Below are 13444 nucleotides of genomic sequence, written 5' to 3' on the forward strand. Positions count from 1 at the left end.
CCGGTTTCGCCGCTACTGGTTTGGCAGCTGTAGCCGGCTTGACCGGTTGTGGTGGTGGTGCTGAGCCGGCCGCCGGTTTCGCAGCGGTTTGAACCGGTGCACTCTTTGCTCCTGCTGTATCTTTTGATCCCGATGCCGTCACCTGCACAGTGCCTTCATCCCGCTTGTCCGCTGTTTTCTTCACTTGCTGCACCGTGTCCTCTATCTTCTGGTTAATCTTCTTCTCTATTTCACATTTGCCCCCGGGCACGCGTCCGTCCGTCATTTCCTGTAACAACTGTTTCACCCGAGGATAGAGAAGATCTTGCGTCCAGTACAGTATTCTGCGCATGAGCTCAGAGTTCGTCGGTGTCGCCCCGGCCTCTTCATTACATGTGTGATCACTTTCCTCCCCGTCCTTGGCTGCCCAAGCACACGTTTGTCCTGTGCCGTGTGTAGTTCCGGTGTTGCCTCGTGGCAAACCTGCACTCCATTCGTGTATGCGCTTCTGTAGGCCTGTTCCAATACGCGTCGATCCGAATATTACGTCCCCATAGTCCCTACCCTCACACACCCCTGGCTCATATTGCTTTTGCCCTGGTGTATCCGTTTTCTCCAGTTCTGCCTTAACTTTCTTTATTACTTCCTGGTGGTCACTAGTTTGCCCATACACCTGTACTAAAACTTCAGTCGCAAGTGTACACCTCAAATATTCATGGAACATCGTGCGCGTTCTCTCGCGTACTGCTCTTTTGTTCCACGTGCCATTTTTTGCATTGTAAGTATATCCTCTTATGTAGAGCATAATGTTCACAATTTCCATACACCTGCTTTTGCATGTAGCCACATTTGTATGCGTCCCGTCATATATAATTCCACAAATACCGGCGTTCTGGCCGCTATGTTGGTTGATGGACCGTGTTACTTCTGGGAAGATAATGTTGACCTCGCGCATTAATTGTGTCTGCGAGTGGAACAATCGATGTATGCGTGTGCACATTCTTTATGCCCATGTGCTCGTAAATTCATGTGCATTTAATCATACTGCATTGCAGATGCATGCATGCATTTTGTACTGTATCTGCGCGCACCATACCTCCCTTACGTTGGCGACATGTATATAAGTAGTCTACGCACATATACAGGTTCCAAATGAGCATGTGTATATATTGCTCTCCAAACTGCACCATTGTTCATCATTCGGAATGTTGTGTACAATTCAACTCACCCAATATCCGTGTCCGTTCGTGATCTTCATGTGCTTTAGATAATCCTCCCATGCCGCTATAAAATCCCTTATGTCCTTCTCATAGTTGCCGTTACCCATAGTGAACACAGTTTATTCCTCTTCTTAAAAAAAGAAGTACGACTACTACTACTACTACTACACACCACTCATTAACAACAACAAAAAAAAAAAAAAAAATATACACACACCCCGTTCTCCGTCAACGCCGTCTCCGTCAACGATTCTCCGTCAACGCTTCTCTCCGTCAACGCTTCTCCCGTCAACTCCTCTTCCGTCAACGCTTCTCCGTCCACGCCTCTCCCGTCAACGCTTCTCCCGTCAACGCTTCTCCGTGTCACCCCGTCTCCGTGTACGATTCTCCGTCACCGCGTTCTCCGTCAACGCCTCTCTCGTCAACGCCTGTCCCGTCAACGCCGCTCCCGTCAACGCTTCTCCCGTCAACGCCTCTCCGTCACCCCGTTCGTCGTGAACGCTTCTCCGTCAACGTCTGTGCGCGTCACCCCGTCTTCGTCACCCCGGGTCTCCGGCACACGTCTCCGTCCACGCTTCTCCGGGTCACGGCACTGCGTCAACGCTCTTCTCCGTCACCCTGTCTCCGTAAACGCCGTCTGCGTCACTATTACGTGCACGGTGGTGGAAGGCGTGATAATTACACAAACTACTACTTGTTTTCTTCCTTCCGCGGTCCTGCCGACCGTCTTCAACGTCTGTAGAAGAAAAAAAAAAAAAAAAGTTACAGTACACTACCGTACTCAAACAATACGCGTCATGAATAACGCCCGCTCCCGCCTGTCTACACCGGTGTCCACTAAACGCCTGTCACACACACTGTCTCTCTGTGTGCGTACACCTAAAACCCCGCAGTAACAACATCAAATGCTTCTGCCGTCGTTGCCGTCGTTGCGGGTCCTTGTGCGCCTTCCCACATAATATGTGTGTTCCTTCCTCCGTCCCTGCGCTCTGAGGTCCCTCACTGAATCCCTCAATGGAAATCCTTCCCTCGAACCGCTTTACTCGGCTACTTCGTCGAATCGTGTACCCGGCCACGTTTGCTCGGAGAGACAATCTCTCCTGCTGCTGGCACGCGGCCACGTTTGCTCGGCTACGTCGTCGAATCCTTCTTACACTTGGCCGCGTTGGTCGACGCGGGTGCTCGGAGAGACAATCGCTCCCTCCTTTCTTACACTCGGACAATCCTTCGTCGAATCGTTGTTACACTGGGCTACGTCGACGACAATGCGGTTGACGCGGCCGCGTGTGCGCGGAGAGACAATCTCTCCTTATACTCGAATGCGTATGCGCATGCTATATTTGTTGTGCACTATGCCCTTAGAATGCACGTGCGCATGTGTTAATAATTAACTTCACATAAAGGAGAATACTGCCCCTGCATATTATTCATTTAAATGTACATTTTATATGCATGTAACCGGTACGCACCTGTGCCTATGGTCATATTAAAAGAAGTGGACTACACAGAAAAAGAGCAAAACAAAGCACAAGTAAGCAGAAGGAAGCAGAACAGAGCAGAACAAAAAAAAAAGACGGTATAGAATAATGCAAACAAGAAATATATTATGTATATCACATAATGAAGTAAAAGTGGTGTACGGTTAGCAGGCGGTATGTCCCATGCGTATGCGCCGTCATCCTAATGTCGCATATTATGTAATAAAGCATCCACATATAACTCCGTCTGCTGCAAACTGCGTTCGAGCTCGCACTGTTCTATGACGGCCGCGAGGAGTAGCATGCACAATTTGGGGGCGGTTAACGGTTTTTTCATGTACAGTTGCGGATGCAGTTGCGAGCGCGGTAAATCTCTCACTCGTAGCATATGTTCTGCGGCCATTACCTTTTCCACTTCTACGTGTGTTTCAACTCCAGGTACGTCGCCTGTTGCCGGCACTGTCTGCTCCTGTACACTATTCAACAAATGTTTAAACCACTCCTCCGCACCATATATATGCATAAGCGCATGTTGTTGCGCTACCCATTCTTTCCACAAGTCCAGTTTCTTCATCGGCAGGGTTGCCGCTTCACCGAACTCACTGTGCCCGTATACTACGTTGTCTTCGTTTGTCGCCATGTGCTCACGCAGGTATTGTTTCCATTGCGATTTCAATTGCAGAAACCACGGCTGCGTCGTGCACGCCCGCAAAAGGTATTTGTTGCGGTCAATCCAGTTAATCCATTGGGTGCACGCCGCCGTCTCGTCACCGTGGGCGGAAGTGCGAGTTTGTTCATGGTCTAACTGTATGGATTCCATACAACTCCATGGATCGGGGTCATCTTCATTATGTGGACAAGGATCCGTTTCTAACCGTATGGTTTGCATACAACTCCATGGATCGGGATCATGTGGTGGACAAGGGCCCGTTGCGAACTGCATGGTTTGCATACAACTCCATGGATCGGGGTGCTCTTTGTTAGGTGGAGATGCGTGCGTGCCTTCGGTGTCAGTGGATGGATCCACGGTGGATGAAACATTGTGCCCTGATAAACCCTGCTTTGTGGTAGACACACCCACGATATTGTTATTCGTTTCCTGGTCCCGCATCAAATCCTGCGCAAACTCCTGCAATACAATCTGCCAATAGTCCTCTTTGACGTTTTCCCACTCGGTTGCTTCACATTCGTGGAGCACTTCTAGATGTAGTTCAATGATCGTGCGGTGATTCACGCGTGGATGACGTCGTCGTCGTGCGGATGTTGACGCAGGTTGCGTAACCATTTTGTACCCGTAATCGGGTGGGGGCTCGCCGCGTTGTAGATGCTCCAATATTTCTTCGTCGAGTGGCGGTGACGGGACGTCACGAACGGTGCGATATGTTCGTCGTCGTTTTGTTCCGAGGTACGCAAAGTACTAAGCAGAAAAAAAAAGAAACAGGACGATGTAGAAGAGTGCATTTGTTGGCATCATCATGCAAGGGAGCTCCGTAGAAACACACTGCTATGGTACATATGAGGGATGCGCATTGCCACTCGGTTATATTTGTGCGTTGTGCGTGCTTGTGGCTGTGCTTACCTTCCAAAGGGAATAACCAAGAAGGGCGACGGTGACGGCAGCGACGAACAAAAGGATCGGGGTAGTGGCGGTAAAGACGTCGGCGGTTAGGTCAGGGAAGAAGGGACCACCGGTCTCACCCGATTCGCTTGGTTTTATAGTTTTTATATCGGGTGTAGGACCTGGTCCAAAGTGTCCATCGGATAGATTTTTGTTTGGTTTAAAGGGTATTTTGAGCTTAAGATCACACCTCTTATCAGAAGGGTTCTGTGTGCACTTTAAGTTATCGCCGCCATAATCCTTCAGTGCATTTTGTCCACCACCGTTGCCATCAGCCTGGTTATCACCGGAGGGTACTGGTCCTATTGCCCATAAGTTGCTACTGTTTTGTACTGATCCCAAGCCTTCCGTGTCATTTGCAGTGGAACCTGTTGCGCCACCAGCCGGATGCGCACTCTGCCCGCTCGGTTCCTCGGTGGATGTTGAAGCAGGATGTGTGCTTCCATGCTTACCAGTATCATCAACTGGTGTATTCTCCTGTGTAGTACTCACTGAAGCACCCTTCTCTTCGGTATTGTCGTGAACACTAATATCCGATTTCTGCGGAGGTGGCTCTGGCCCCGTAGCCGTAGTTTCACTTTCCGTGGAATCAACCGTTGTCTCACTACCTGTAGGTGCAAGTAAGAACGGTAAGTATGTGGAAAGAACCTAAAGTGTGTTAGTTGGATTGTTGACCATGGTTGCGGTCGCTCATGGTTGACCACACGTTCTGTCTCTGATGGTGGTTGGTCGATGTCGGTTGGTTGACCACACGGTTGACGGCGGTTGTCCGTCGCTGCACGACATCACCGTCGCTGGATGGTTGGCCACACGGTCGGCAACCGATGGTTGGCACCATTGGTGCCATGGGGAAGAAGTATAGAACAAAGTAAAGTTTTGTGCGGTGCATGCTTGTTGGTTGACCACACGGTTGACATCGACCTGGGGCACGGCGGGGCAGGGCAGTGGGGCAGGAGACGGACGGCGGCATGGTTCACGAGGGTATGGGGGCACGGGGGTAGGGTGGTTACGGTACCACTCCGGGAACAAGACTCTCTCTCTTTCTCGCCCACAAACACACACACAACACACACAGTGTATGTGTGTGGACGTCTGTCGGTCTGCATCTACGTCGACGTCTACCGGTCGCTACATGCCGCTTTCGCTCATTCGACGTTTGGTTTCTCTCTCTCCGTGTTGTCTCTCCCTGACTCCGTGTGGTGTCTCCGGCAAAGTTGTTTCCTTTTTTGTTTTTTTTTTTTTCACTACTGTTATTAGTGCATATGTGTTGCGTGCACACTGCTAGATTCACCTGTGTCTGAACTTGGGTTAGGACTAGTGGCCACCTTCTCCTGTTCCTCTTGTTCCAGGAGTTTTGTGACTTCTGGTGTCATGCCTAATGCCTCATCCGAGGTAGTCGCACAACTAATGGAGACACCTGGAGATGGGCCGTTACTACCAGGACATGTCGCCTTACCTGGAGATGTTGCTGCCGGTGCTGTAACTGGGGTAGTGTCGTCCTTCTTAGGCGGCTGTGGAGCTGCGGGTAGTGGTGATGTGGTTGCTTGATCCTCTGTTCCACTAGGCCGGCCTGGTGGTGCCGGAGGTGGGGGTTGTGGTACGGGTCCGGCCTCTGTGTTCTTGTGTTCTGGTGCCGGTTGCGGTGGAGGTGGTTGTGGTCTGGCTGGCAAGACTGGGGATGCAGGTGCTTGTGGTTGTGATCCTGGTGCCGCTGACCCCGGCGGTTTCCCTACCGGGTCTTCTGCGCCCGATGGATCTGTTCTGCCTACGTCTGTGTTTCGTGCTCCTTGCGACGAGGGGTCCCCTTTATTTCCTGTACCTGCACCTGTTGGTAGTGGTGTCGTTGACGGTTTTGTTGTCTGAGAGCCCCCAGGTTTTGTGTCCTGCCCCGTGTCCTTTGTCTTGTCATGCCCGGACCCCTCTGTGTTCGGTGCCGCCTCCGTCGCTGCAATAACAAAGGAAAGAAGTGTAGATGATACAAAAAAACGACACCAGTGGTACAGAAAGAAGGGGCCGGGACGGTTCGGTCAGGTAGCGGCACCGTATGATCCGGCTCGGTGCAGTGGGTCGATGCATGGATCGAGGTAAGACTCGGTGGACTGCGCACTCGGTGAACTGGGTTGCGATGGTAGCAGTACAACTTTTATTTGTCGCCGTCATCTCGTCCGTCATCTCGTCTGCGGTGCGTCGTCGCCGCTACCACTGCCGTCGCCGCCGCGGGTGCGTTGTTGTTGTGGCGCCATGCGCGGTGGGCCCTACGCGCAGTCGTATCGGTAGCGGCCGCATTAGTGCTTTCTCCCATCGGTCCTTACCTGTCGGTGCCCCTGGCGGTTTTCCCTTGTCTCCCGGTTCTACCGGTGTTGCCGACGATGCTGTAGGTGCTGGGTTGGCCCCGGACGATTCCCCACTACCGTGATGTGACGGTCCTGGTGGTGATGGCGACGGTGTCTGTACCGTACCTGTTCTGTGTTTCCCGAGTTCACTGCGCACACCAAGTTTCGCTTCAGCCGCCGTTATCTTTCGCATTATATCGGCCACTACTCCGTCCTGTTCCCTCTTTGCGCCTAATTCTTCCGCTAGTTGCTTCTTCTTCTCCATTTCCAAATCCTTCCCTTCCTTCACTAACTCCGTGATTACTGGGTTATCCTCCTCCTGAAACATTCTAACAGCTGGTACCATGCTTGCCTTCTGTGCATCCGTGCTGTCGTTGTTACATGTTCTTTTCCCCCTTGCTGCTAGTTTGCCTGCCCCATTTTTTATGCTCCAATCCCTTATCCAGCCTGCCATAGTTGCTGCAACAAACTTCGATCCAAGCATGAGGCTCCCATAATTTATGTCCGTGCATATTTTACTTCCGTCCGCATATCCACCTAAGCCTCTCCACACGGGCATTTGTGTCGACACCTCTGCAATAATGTCCCCTGCTTTACAATTATTCTTAAACAATTCTGCCATAGCAATGTTCCCAAGCATACACCGAACATAACGCTCCAATTGCTCATCCCCTGCAAATATACCCTGTCTTCGCCATGTGCCGCCAGCATTATCTATCTTATCCATAAATAGAAATATGTTGACAATACGCCGGCATACAACGAATTGCGCCATATGTCTCGTCAACGTCCATGTTGGGTATGCTGCTTTACATACGGATGTGTTGAAATCATCCTTCCTGTTTATACTGCCTGCTAATACTTGGAAAAGATCGTGTATATCAGTCCATAGTTGCTCCTGCAGATATAGGAATACAATACGTTTATTACCACATATACCACTGTCGCCTAGGATTCGCGCTCAGTTTTTATTTTCGACTGTACATAGCCCTATTTGCCCTTGTGTCACGCGTCCTCGTCCGTTCTCTTTCTTGCTGTCGCACTCTGCTCCTTGCGTCTTACACTGTAGTCTTTGTCCGAGCTCATTTTTCGTCGTTCGAACCATTTCCTAAGCTGCTGTGTGAAATGTGCCACATTGCCTTTATTACTTGCCATGATACAATAATTCCCAAATATCAATATTACGCCTATACTTGGGAGACATCCACATCACTCGAACTGAATAAGGGCTACTGCATAGAATGAACCGTACCCAGTATTATGATTATGCTAATAACATGATACTTTTGGAAATATTTGCTTTTACAAAATAGTTGCCATAATCTCACTTTACACTTCTTCCAATTTGTAACAACATAATCCACATTATTGAAACAAACAAAAAATAGAAAAAACACTACACACCACGCGTCATGAATACACCCCCGCCCCCCTTTCTACACCGTTCTCCACTAAGCGCCGTCACACACACTGTGGCTCTCTGTGCGTACACTAAAGCCCGTGTACACTAAACCGCAGTATAACAACATCAATGCGTCCTCCGTCGTGGCCGCGTTCCGTCCGTGGTTCGCCCTCCCGCAAATAATATGTGTGTTCGTTCCTGCGCCACACGTCTCGCTGTGGCCCCGCTCTCTGATACCTCTGTGGATCCGTAGTGGGCTACTTCGTCGAACCCTTGTTGCACTCGGCGACTTCGTCGAATCGTGGTTACACTCGGCTACAATGCGGTTTACGCTGCCGCGTTTGCTCGGAGAGACAATCGCTCCGTATACTCGAATGCGTATGCACATTCTATATTTGTTCTGCACTATACCATTAGAATGCACTTGCTCATGTGTTAATAATTAACTTCACATAAAGGAGAATACGACCCCTGCATATTATTCATGTAAAGCTACATTTTATATGCATGTAACCGGTACGCACCTGTTCCTATGGTCATGTTAAAAGAAGTTGACTACACAGAAAAAGAACAAAAAAAAACAAAAGCACAAGTAACCACAAGTCAGCAGAACAGAGCAGAACAAAAAAGGAATGTATGGAATAGTGCAAACAAGACATATATTATGTATATCACATAATGAAGTAAAAGTGGTGTACGATTAGCATGCGTTCTTGCCCATTCATATGCCCCGTCATCCGAATGTCAGAGCTTGTCCAATAGGTCATCCACATATAACTCCGTCTCCTGCAAACTGCGTTCGATTTCACATTCTTCGATTATCGACGCCAGCAGCAGCATCCACAATTTGGCAGTTAACGGTGTTTTCATATGAGGTGACCGATGCAGTTGCGACCGTGGTACATCGCGCACGTGTAGCAAGTGTTCTGTGCCCATTACTTTTTCCATTTTGAAGTGTTTTTCTAGTCGTGGTACTTCGCCTTTTTGCGGTACTGCCGCCTCCTCTACATTATTCAACAAATGTTGAAACCACTCCTCCTGGCCATACATACTCATTTGCCGATGTTGTTGCGCTACCCATTCTTTCCATGCGTGCTTCTTGCTTTCCATGGTTGCCGCTGCACCGAGTGTACGCTGCCCGGATACTCCGTTGTCTTCGTGTTCCTCCATGTGCGCACGCAGGTATTGTTTCCATTCCGATTTGAGGGTTTGAAACCACGGCTGCGTGGTGCACGCCCGCAAAAGGTGCTTGTTGCGGTCAATCCAGTTAATCCATTGGGTGCACTCCGACGTCACGTGGTTGGGGTTGGAATGAGCATTCTGTTGTGCATCTAACTGTATGGTTTCCATACAATTCCATCGGTCCTGTTCGTTAGGCGGACAACGGTCCGTTGCTAACTGTATGGTTTCCATACAACTCCATGGATCGGGGTCGTGTTCATGCGGTGCAGAAGGGTGCATTTGTAATTGTATAGTTTCCATGCAACTCCATGGGTCGTGGTCATCTTCGTTAGATGCAGAAGGGTCCGTTGCTAACGGTATAGTTTCCATACAACGCCATGGATCGGGGTCCTCGTCGTTAGGTGCACAAGGGTGCGTTGCGAACTGTATGGTTTCCATACAACACCATGCATCAGGGTCATCAGCAGTAGGTGGAGAAGTGTCCATTGCTAACTGTATGGATTCCATACAACTCCATGGATCGGGGTCGGGTTCATTCGGTGGACAAGGGTCCGTTTGTAATTGTATAGTTTCCATACTACTCCATGAATCGGGGTCATGTGCGTTAGATGCAGAAGGTTCCGTTGCTAACTGTATGTTTTCCATACAACTCCATGGATCGGGGTCGTGTTCATGCGGTGGACATGGATCCGTTCCTGCCGAGTCAGTGGAGGAAACATTGTTTCCTGATAAAGCCTGCGTTGTGGTAGAAACAACCAAGGTATTGTTATTCGTGTCCTCGTTCTGCATCAAATCCTGTGCAAACTGCTGCACGACAATCTTCCAATAGTCGTCGTTGACGTTTTCCCATGCGGCCGTTTCGCATTCGTGCAGCACTTCTAGATGTAGCTCGATGATCGTGCGCTTATGCACGCGTGGTGGGCGTCGTCGTCGTGCGGCGGGCAATCTGCCGGGCCGCCTATCCCTAACCATGGTGTACCCGAAATCGGGTGGCGGCGGTGCGCCGCGTTGTAGATGCTCCAATATTTCTTCGTCGCGTGGCGGTGACGGGACGTCACGAACGGTGCGATATGTTCGTCGTCGTTTTGTTCCGAGGTACGCAAAGTACTAAACAAAAAAAGGGGAGTAAAGTGGAGGGTGAGGACGGTAGGATAAAAGGAATGAAAGCGGATGTAGGAGTATATGGGTTCAAACGATCATATATTGGAGCCGGTAGGGATGTTCTGAGGTATAAACATGCTTCACATGCGGGATTGCGTGATTGTCGTGTATGCTTACCTTCCAGAGGAAGAACGCAATGATGCCAATACTAACAACCGCGGGAATGATCGCGGGGGTGTAGGGCTTGACGTCTTCCCGTGTGATGCCGGGCGGAACGGAAGGGTTGATGGCGGTATCCGCGGGTAAATTCTCTGGCGATGGTGGCTTTATTTCACTATTCTCATTACGCGTTAGTCCCGTTGAGCCAGTGCCGGAGGAACCTGGATTCACAGTGTCCGCGGATCCGGGTGTGGAGGAACCAGGGGGTTGGGCCCCATTAGAACCAGGTCCGGAGGATGAGGAACTTCCACTTCCTCCCCCTCCACCACCACTACTACCTCCTCCACCACCACCAACTGCACCACCAGAGCCACCATCCGGGGAAGTACCAGCAGCAGTCGGACTGCCGGCGGCGCCGCTGCTGGTTGCGCCCGCCTGATTGGGATGCTGGGATGGCGTTGTTGGTTTTGGTTTGGGTGGATTGAGAGGAGGGGGGTCATCGTTACCGCCATCAACGACGCCATCGCCTAAACATGTGGTGAATGGGGAGACAGGGAAAGGGAAGGCAGAAGGATGTGATGAAACTGACGTTTTCAGCGGTGGTTGTTGATTGACTACCGTTGACCACATGGTTGGCACCATGCTGCCACGGGGATGGAGCCAGGCGTCGGATGGCAGGAGACCGGCCGGGGCACACGAGCCGCACGCGGGTACGGGGATAGGGTGCCACCCCGGGGAAAAGACTGTCTCTCTCTGCCACACACAACACAAACAACACACACACAGTGCGTGTGCGTCTACCTGTCGACGTCCACATCCAGCGGCTGGCCCATCGCTCGGCCGCTGACTGCGCCGCTCACTCTCATTCGACGTTTGGTTTCTCTCTCTCCGTGTGGTCTCTCCGGAAATGTTGTGTCTTTTTTTTTTTTTTTTTTGGTTTTTTCCGTTGTTTTTTGGTTTTTTGTTCTCTCTTTTATTCTTTTGTCTGTGTTCGTGTATGCAAAGCCCCAGTTATGCTCTTATTTCTCTGAACGTATGTGTGTGTTTCATAGCACCTATACCTGGGGGTATGGTCCAAGTGGGAGTTGAGGTCCCTGTACTTATGCTAATCCAGCTGGTATCTCCTGGACGAATCACGTTTACCAGGTGCTCACCCTCGAATCCGCCCGTATTACTAATACGTGCAAGTCGTTCGTTCTCCTGTTCGTCAGACTCCCTCAGTATCTTCTCCACATCATCCTCACCTTGTGAATTCCCCGATGGAGCGGGCGCTGCAGGACGTGCCGGTGGTGGCGGTGGTGCCGGTGCTGGTACCGCGTCCTCAGCGGCTAAGTCATGTGTTGTTCCTACTTCTGCTCCTCGTGGTGACGGTAACGAAGCTGTGTCCGCCGTCGTGTTTGTCTTTTCCGGCGTAGCGCCTGAGGCCGCCTGGTCCTTGCTCTTCTTTTCTGCAGTAAGGAGACCGGAAGAAAGATGGACGAAAAGATGATAAAAAAAAAAAAGCCACACAAGTGGTACAGAAAGAAGGGGCCGGGACGGTTGGGTCGCGTAGCGGCAGCAAGCGCACGGTGTCACAGAGAGCGCACGTTGTTAGAACAGGACAAAGACAGGAAGAAAGGGGGGCGCACTCGGTGGACTGCGTACTCGGTGAACTGGGATAGATGGTAGCAGTACAACTTTTATTTGTTGTTGTCGTCATCTCGTCAACCGCTAGGCGCCGCTCCATCCGTGGTCGCCGCTACCGCTGCCGTCGTGGCTGCCGTCGTGGCTGCCGTCGTGGCCGCTGTGCGGTTGCGCACCGCTATTGCTCCCCCGTGCATTGTTGTTCCCCCCGCGTGTTGTGTTGGCGGCCGCATTCGTACGGTCAGTAGTCGGGGCCGGCCGTGTCGAGCCGTGTTGGTGTGCGGGGCGTATTAGTGCTTTCTCCCATCGGTCCTTACCTACGGGTCCTGATGTGGCCGATTTGGGCGATTCTTTGCCGTCTACTTTGCCGGATGGTGCTGGTGTAGCGCTTGCGAAAGAGTTCGATACTTTGGCCTTACTTGCGTCATCCTGCGGATCGCTACGGGAGACAGCTTCGATAGGCTCCATGCATGCGCCATTCTCCTGCGCGCATTGCGCTACTGCTGTCTTTACCTCCTCAACTATGGTCTTCAGTTGTTGGCCTAACTTACGTATAGCTTCTTTCTCCTTTTCCCTCAGTTCTGTGTTGTCATGCATGGTATGTGTACCCGGTGTTACCCTGTCAAGTTCTCCTAAGCTTTTCGTACATATGCTTTCTATACCCTGGCCTCCAATTTTTTCAGTCAAGCTCTTGTTGCTCTCTAACCATGCCTGAATCTTTTTTGCCATGTCGAATTCCTGTGTTTGTATGTTTTCAAACACTCCGTGTCCACATTTTCCCTGCTTAATTAATCCACCCATAGATTCCTCCATCTGTTTCACAGTGTACCATGCATTATCTATTCCCATTGTACTTTTGCATGGAGATGCCAGCAATATGTACATAAATATATTTACTATTGCGCATCTTATATATTCCTTCAACGCTGCATTATTAGGGTCGGTAGTGTGCGAACCGCCGGACTGCGTACCCCACCCATTCAGGAAATATAATGCTCCTGTCATGAGTGTGCACATAATTCTGTCTCCCGCGTATGTTACCCTTCGCGGGTTACCATCAGGATTGCTTTCGTGGTTATAATACGCATTCTCACAGTTCACACCCAGCGTCACCATGTCCATATCTTCCATGTATTGCACAAACTGCCCTAACTCCACTTCTATATCTTCCCACAGTTTGTGCTGCAATTAATAGAACACATATACATATATGCATAGTGTACAACGTGCGCGTCCTCCTTTACACTTAATTCACCTGTGAATACATTGCTGTGCACAGTGCACTAGGCGTGCCCGCACTATCATAACAGCGAGCACCGTGCATACTCATTCACATATGGAACGCAGCT

General features: G+C 50.6%; 2 protein-coding genes across 2 annotated transcripts; both read right to left on the bottom strand.

Annotated features, from left to right (window-relative positions):
* Positions 1-12: 12 nt before the first annotated feature.
* On the bottom strand, positions 13-7714 carry AK88_05209 (uncharacterized protein; the record flags this gene model as incomplete). Its single annotated transcript, XM_012482811.1, has 7 exons — positions 13-60; positions 95-943; positions 3084-4094; positions 4257-4903; positions 5587-6240; positions 6608-7526; positions 7691-7714. The coding sequence occupies 7 exons, from the start codon at positions 7712-7714 to the stop codon at positions 13-15; spliced, it is 4152 nt and encodes a 1383-aa protein (XP_012338234.1).
* Positions 7715-8774: 1060 nt separating this feature from the next.
* On the bottom strand, positions 8775-13226 carry AK88_05210 (uncharacterized protein; the record flags this gene model as incomplete). The annotated part of the gene is made up of 4 exons (XM_012482812.1): positions 8775-10319; positions 10491-10999; positions 11534-11920; positions 12413-13226. 4 exons carry the CDS (start codon positions 13224-13226, stop codon positions 8775-8777), a joined length of 3255 nt encoding a protein of 1084 aa, XP_012338235.1.
* Between the last annotated feature and the right edge of the window lie 218 nt (positions 13227-13444).

This window comes from Plasmodium fragile (genome assembly GCF_000956335.1).
Source record: "Plasmodium fragile strain nilgiri unplaced genomic scaffold supercont1.102, whole genome shotgun sequence".
NCBI lineage: Eukaryota > Apicomplexa > Aconoidasida > Haemosporida > Plasmodiidae > Plasmodium > Plasmodium fragile.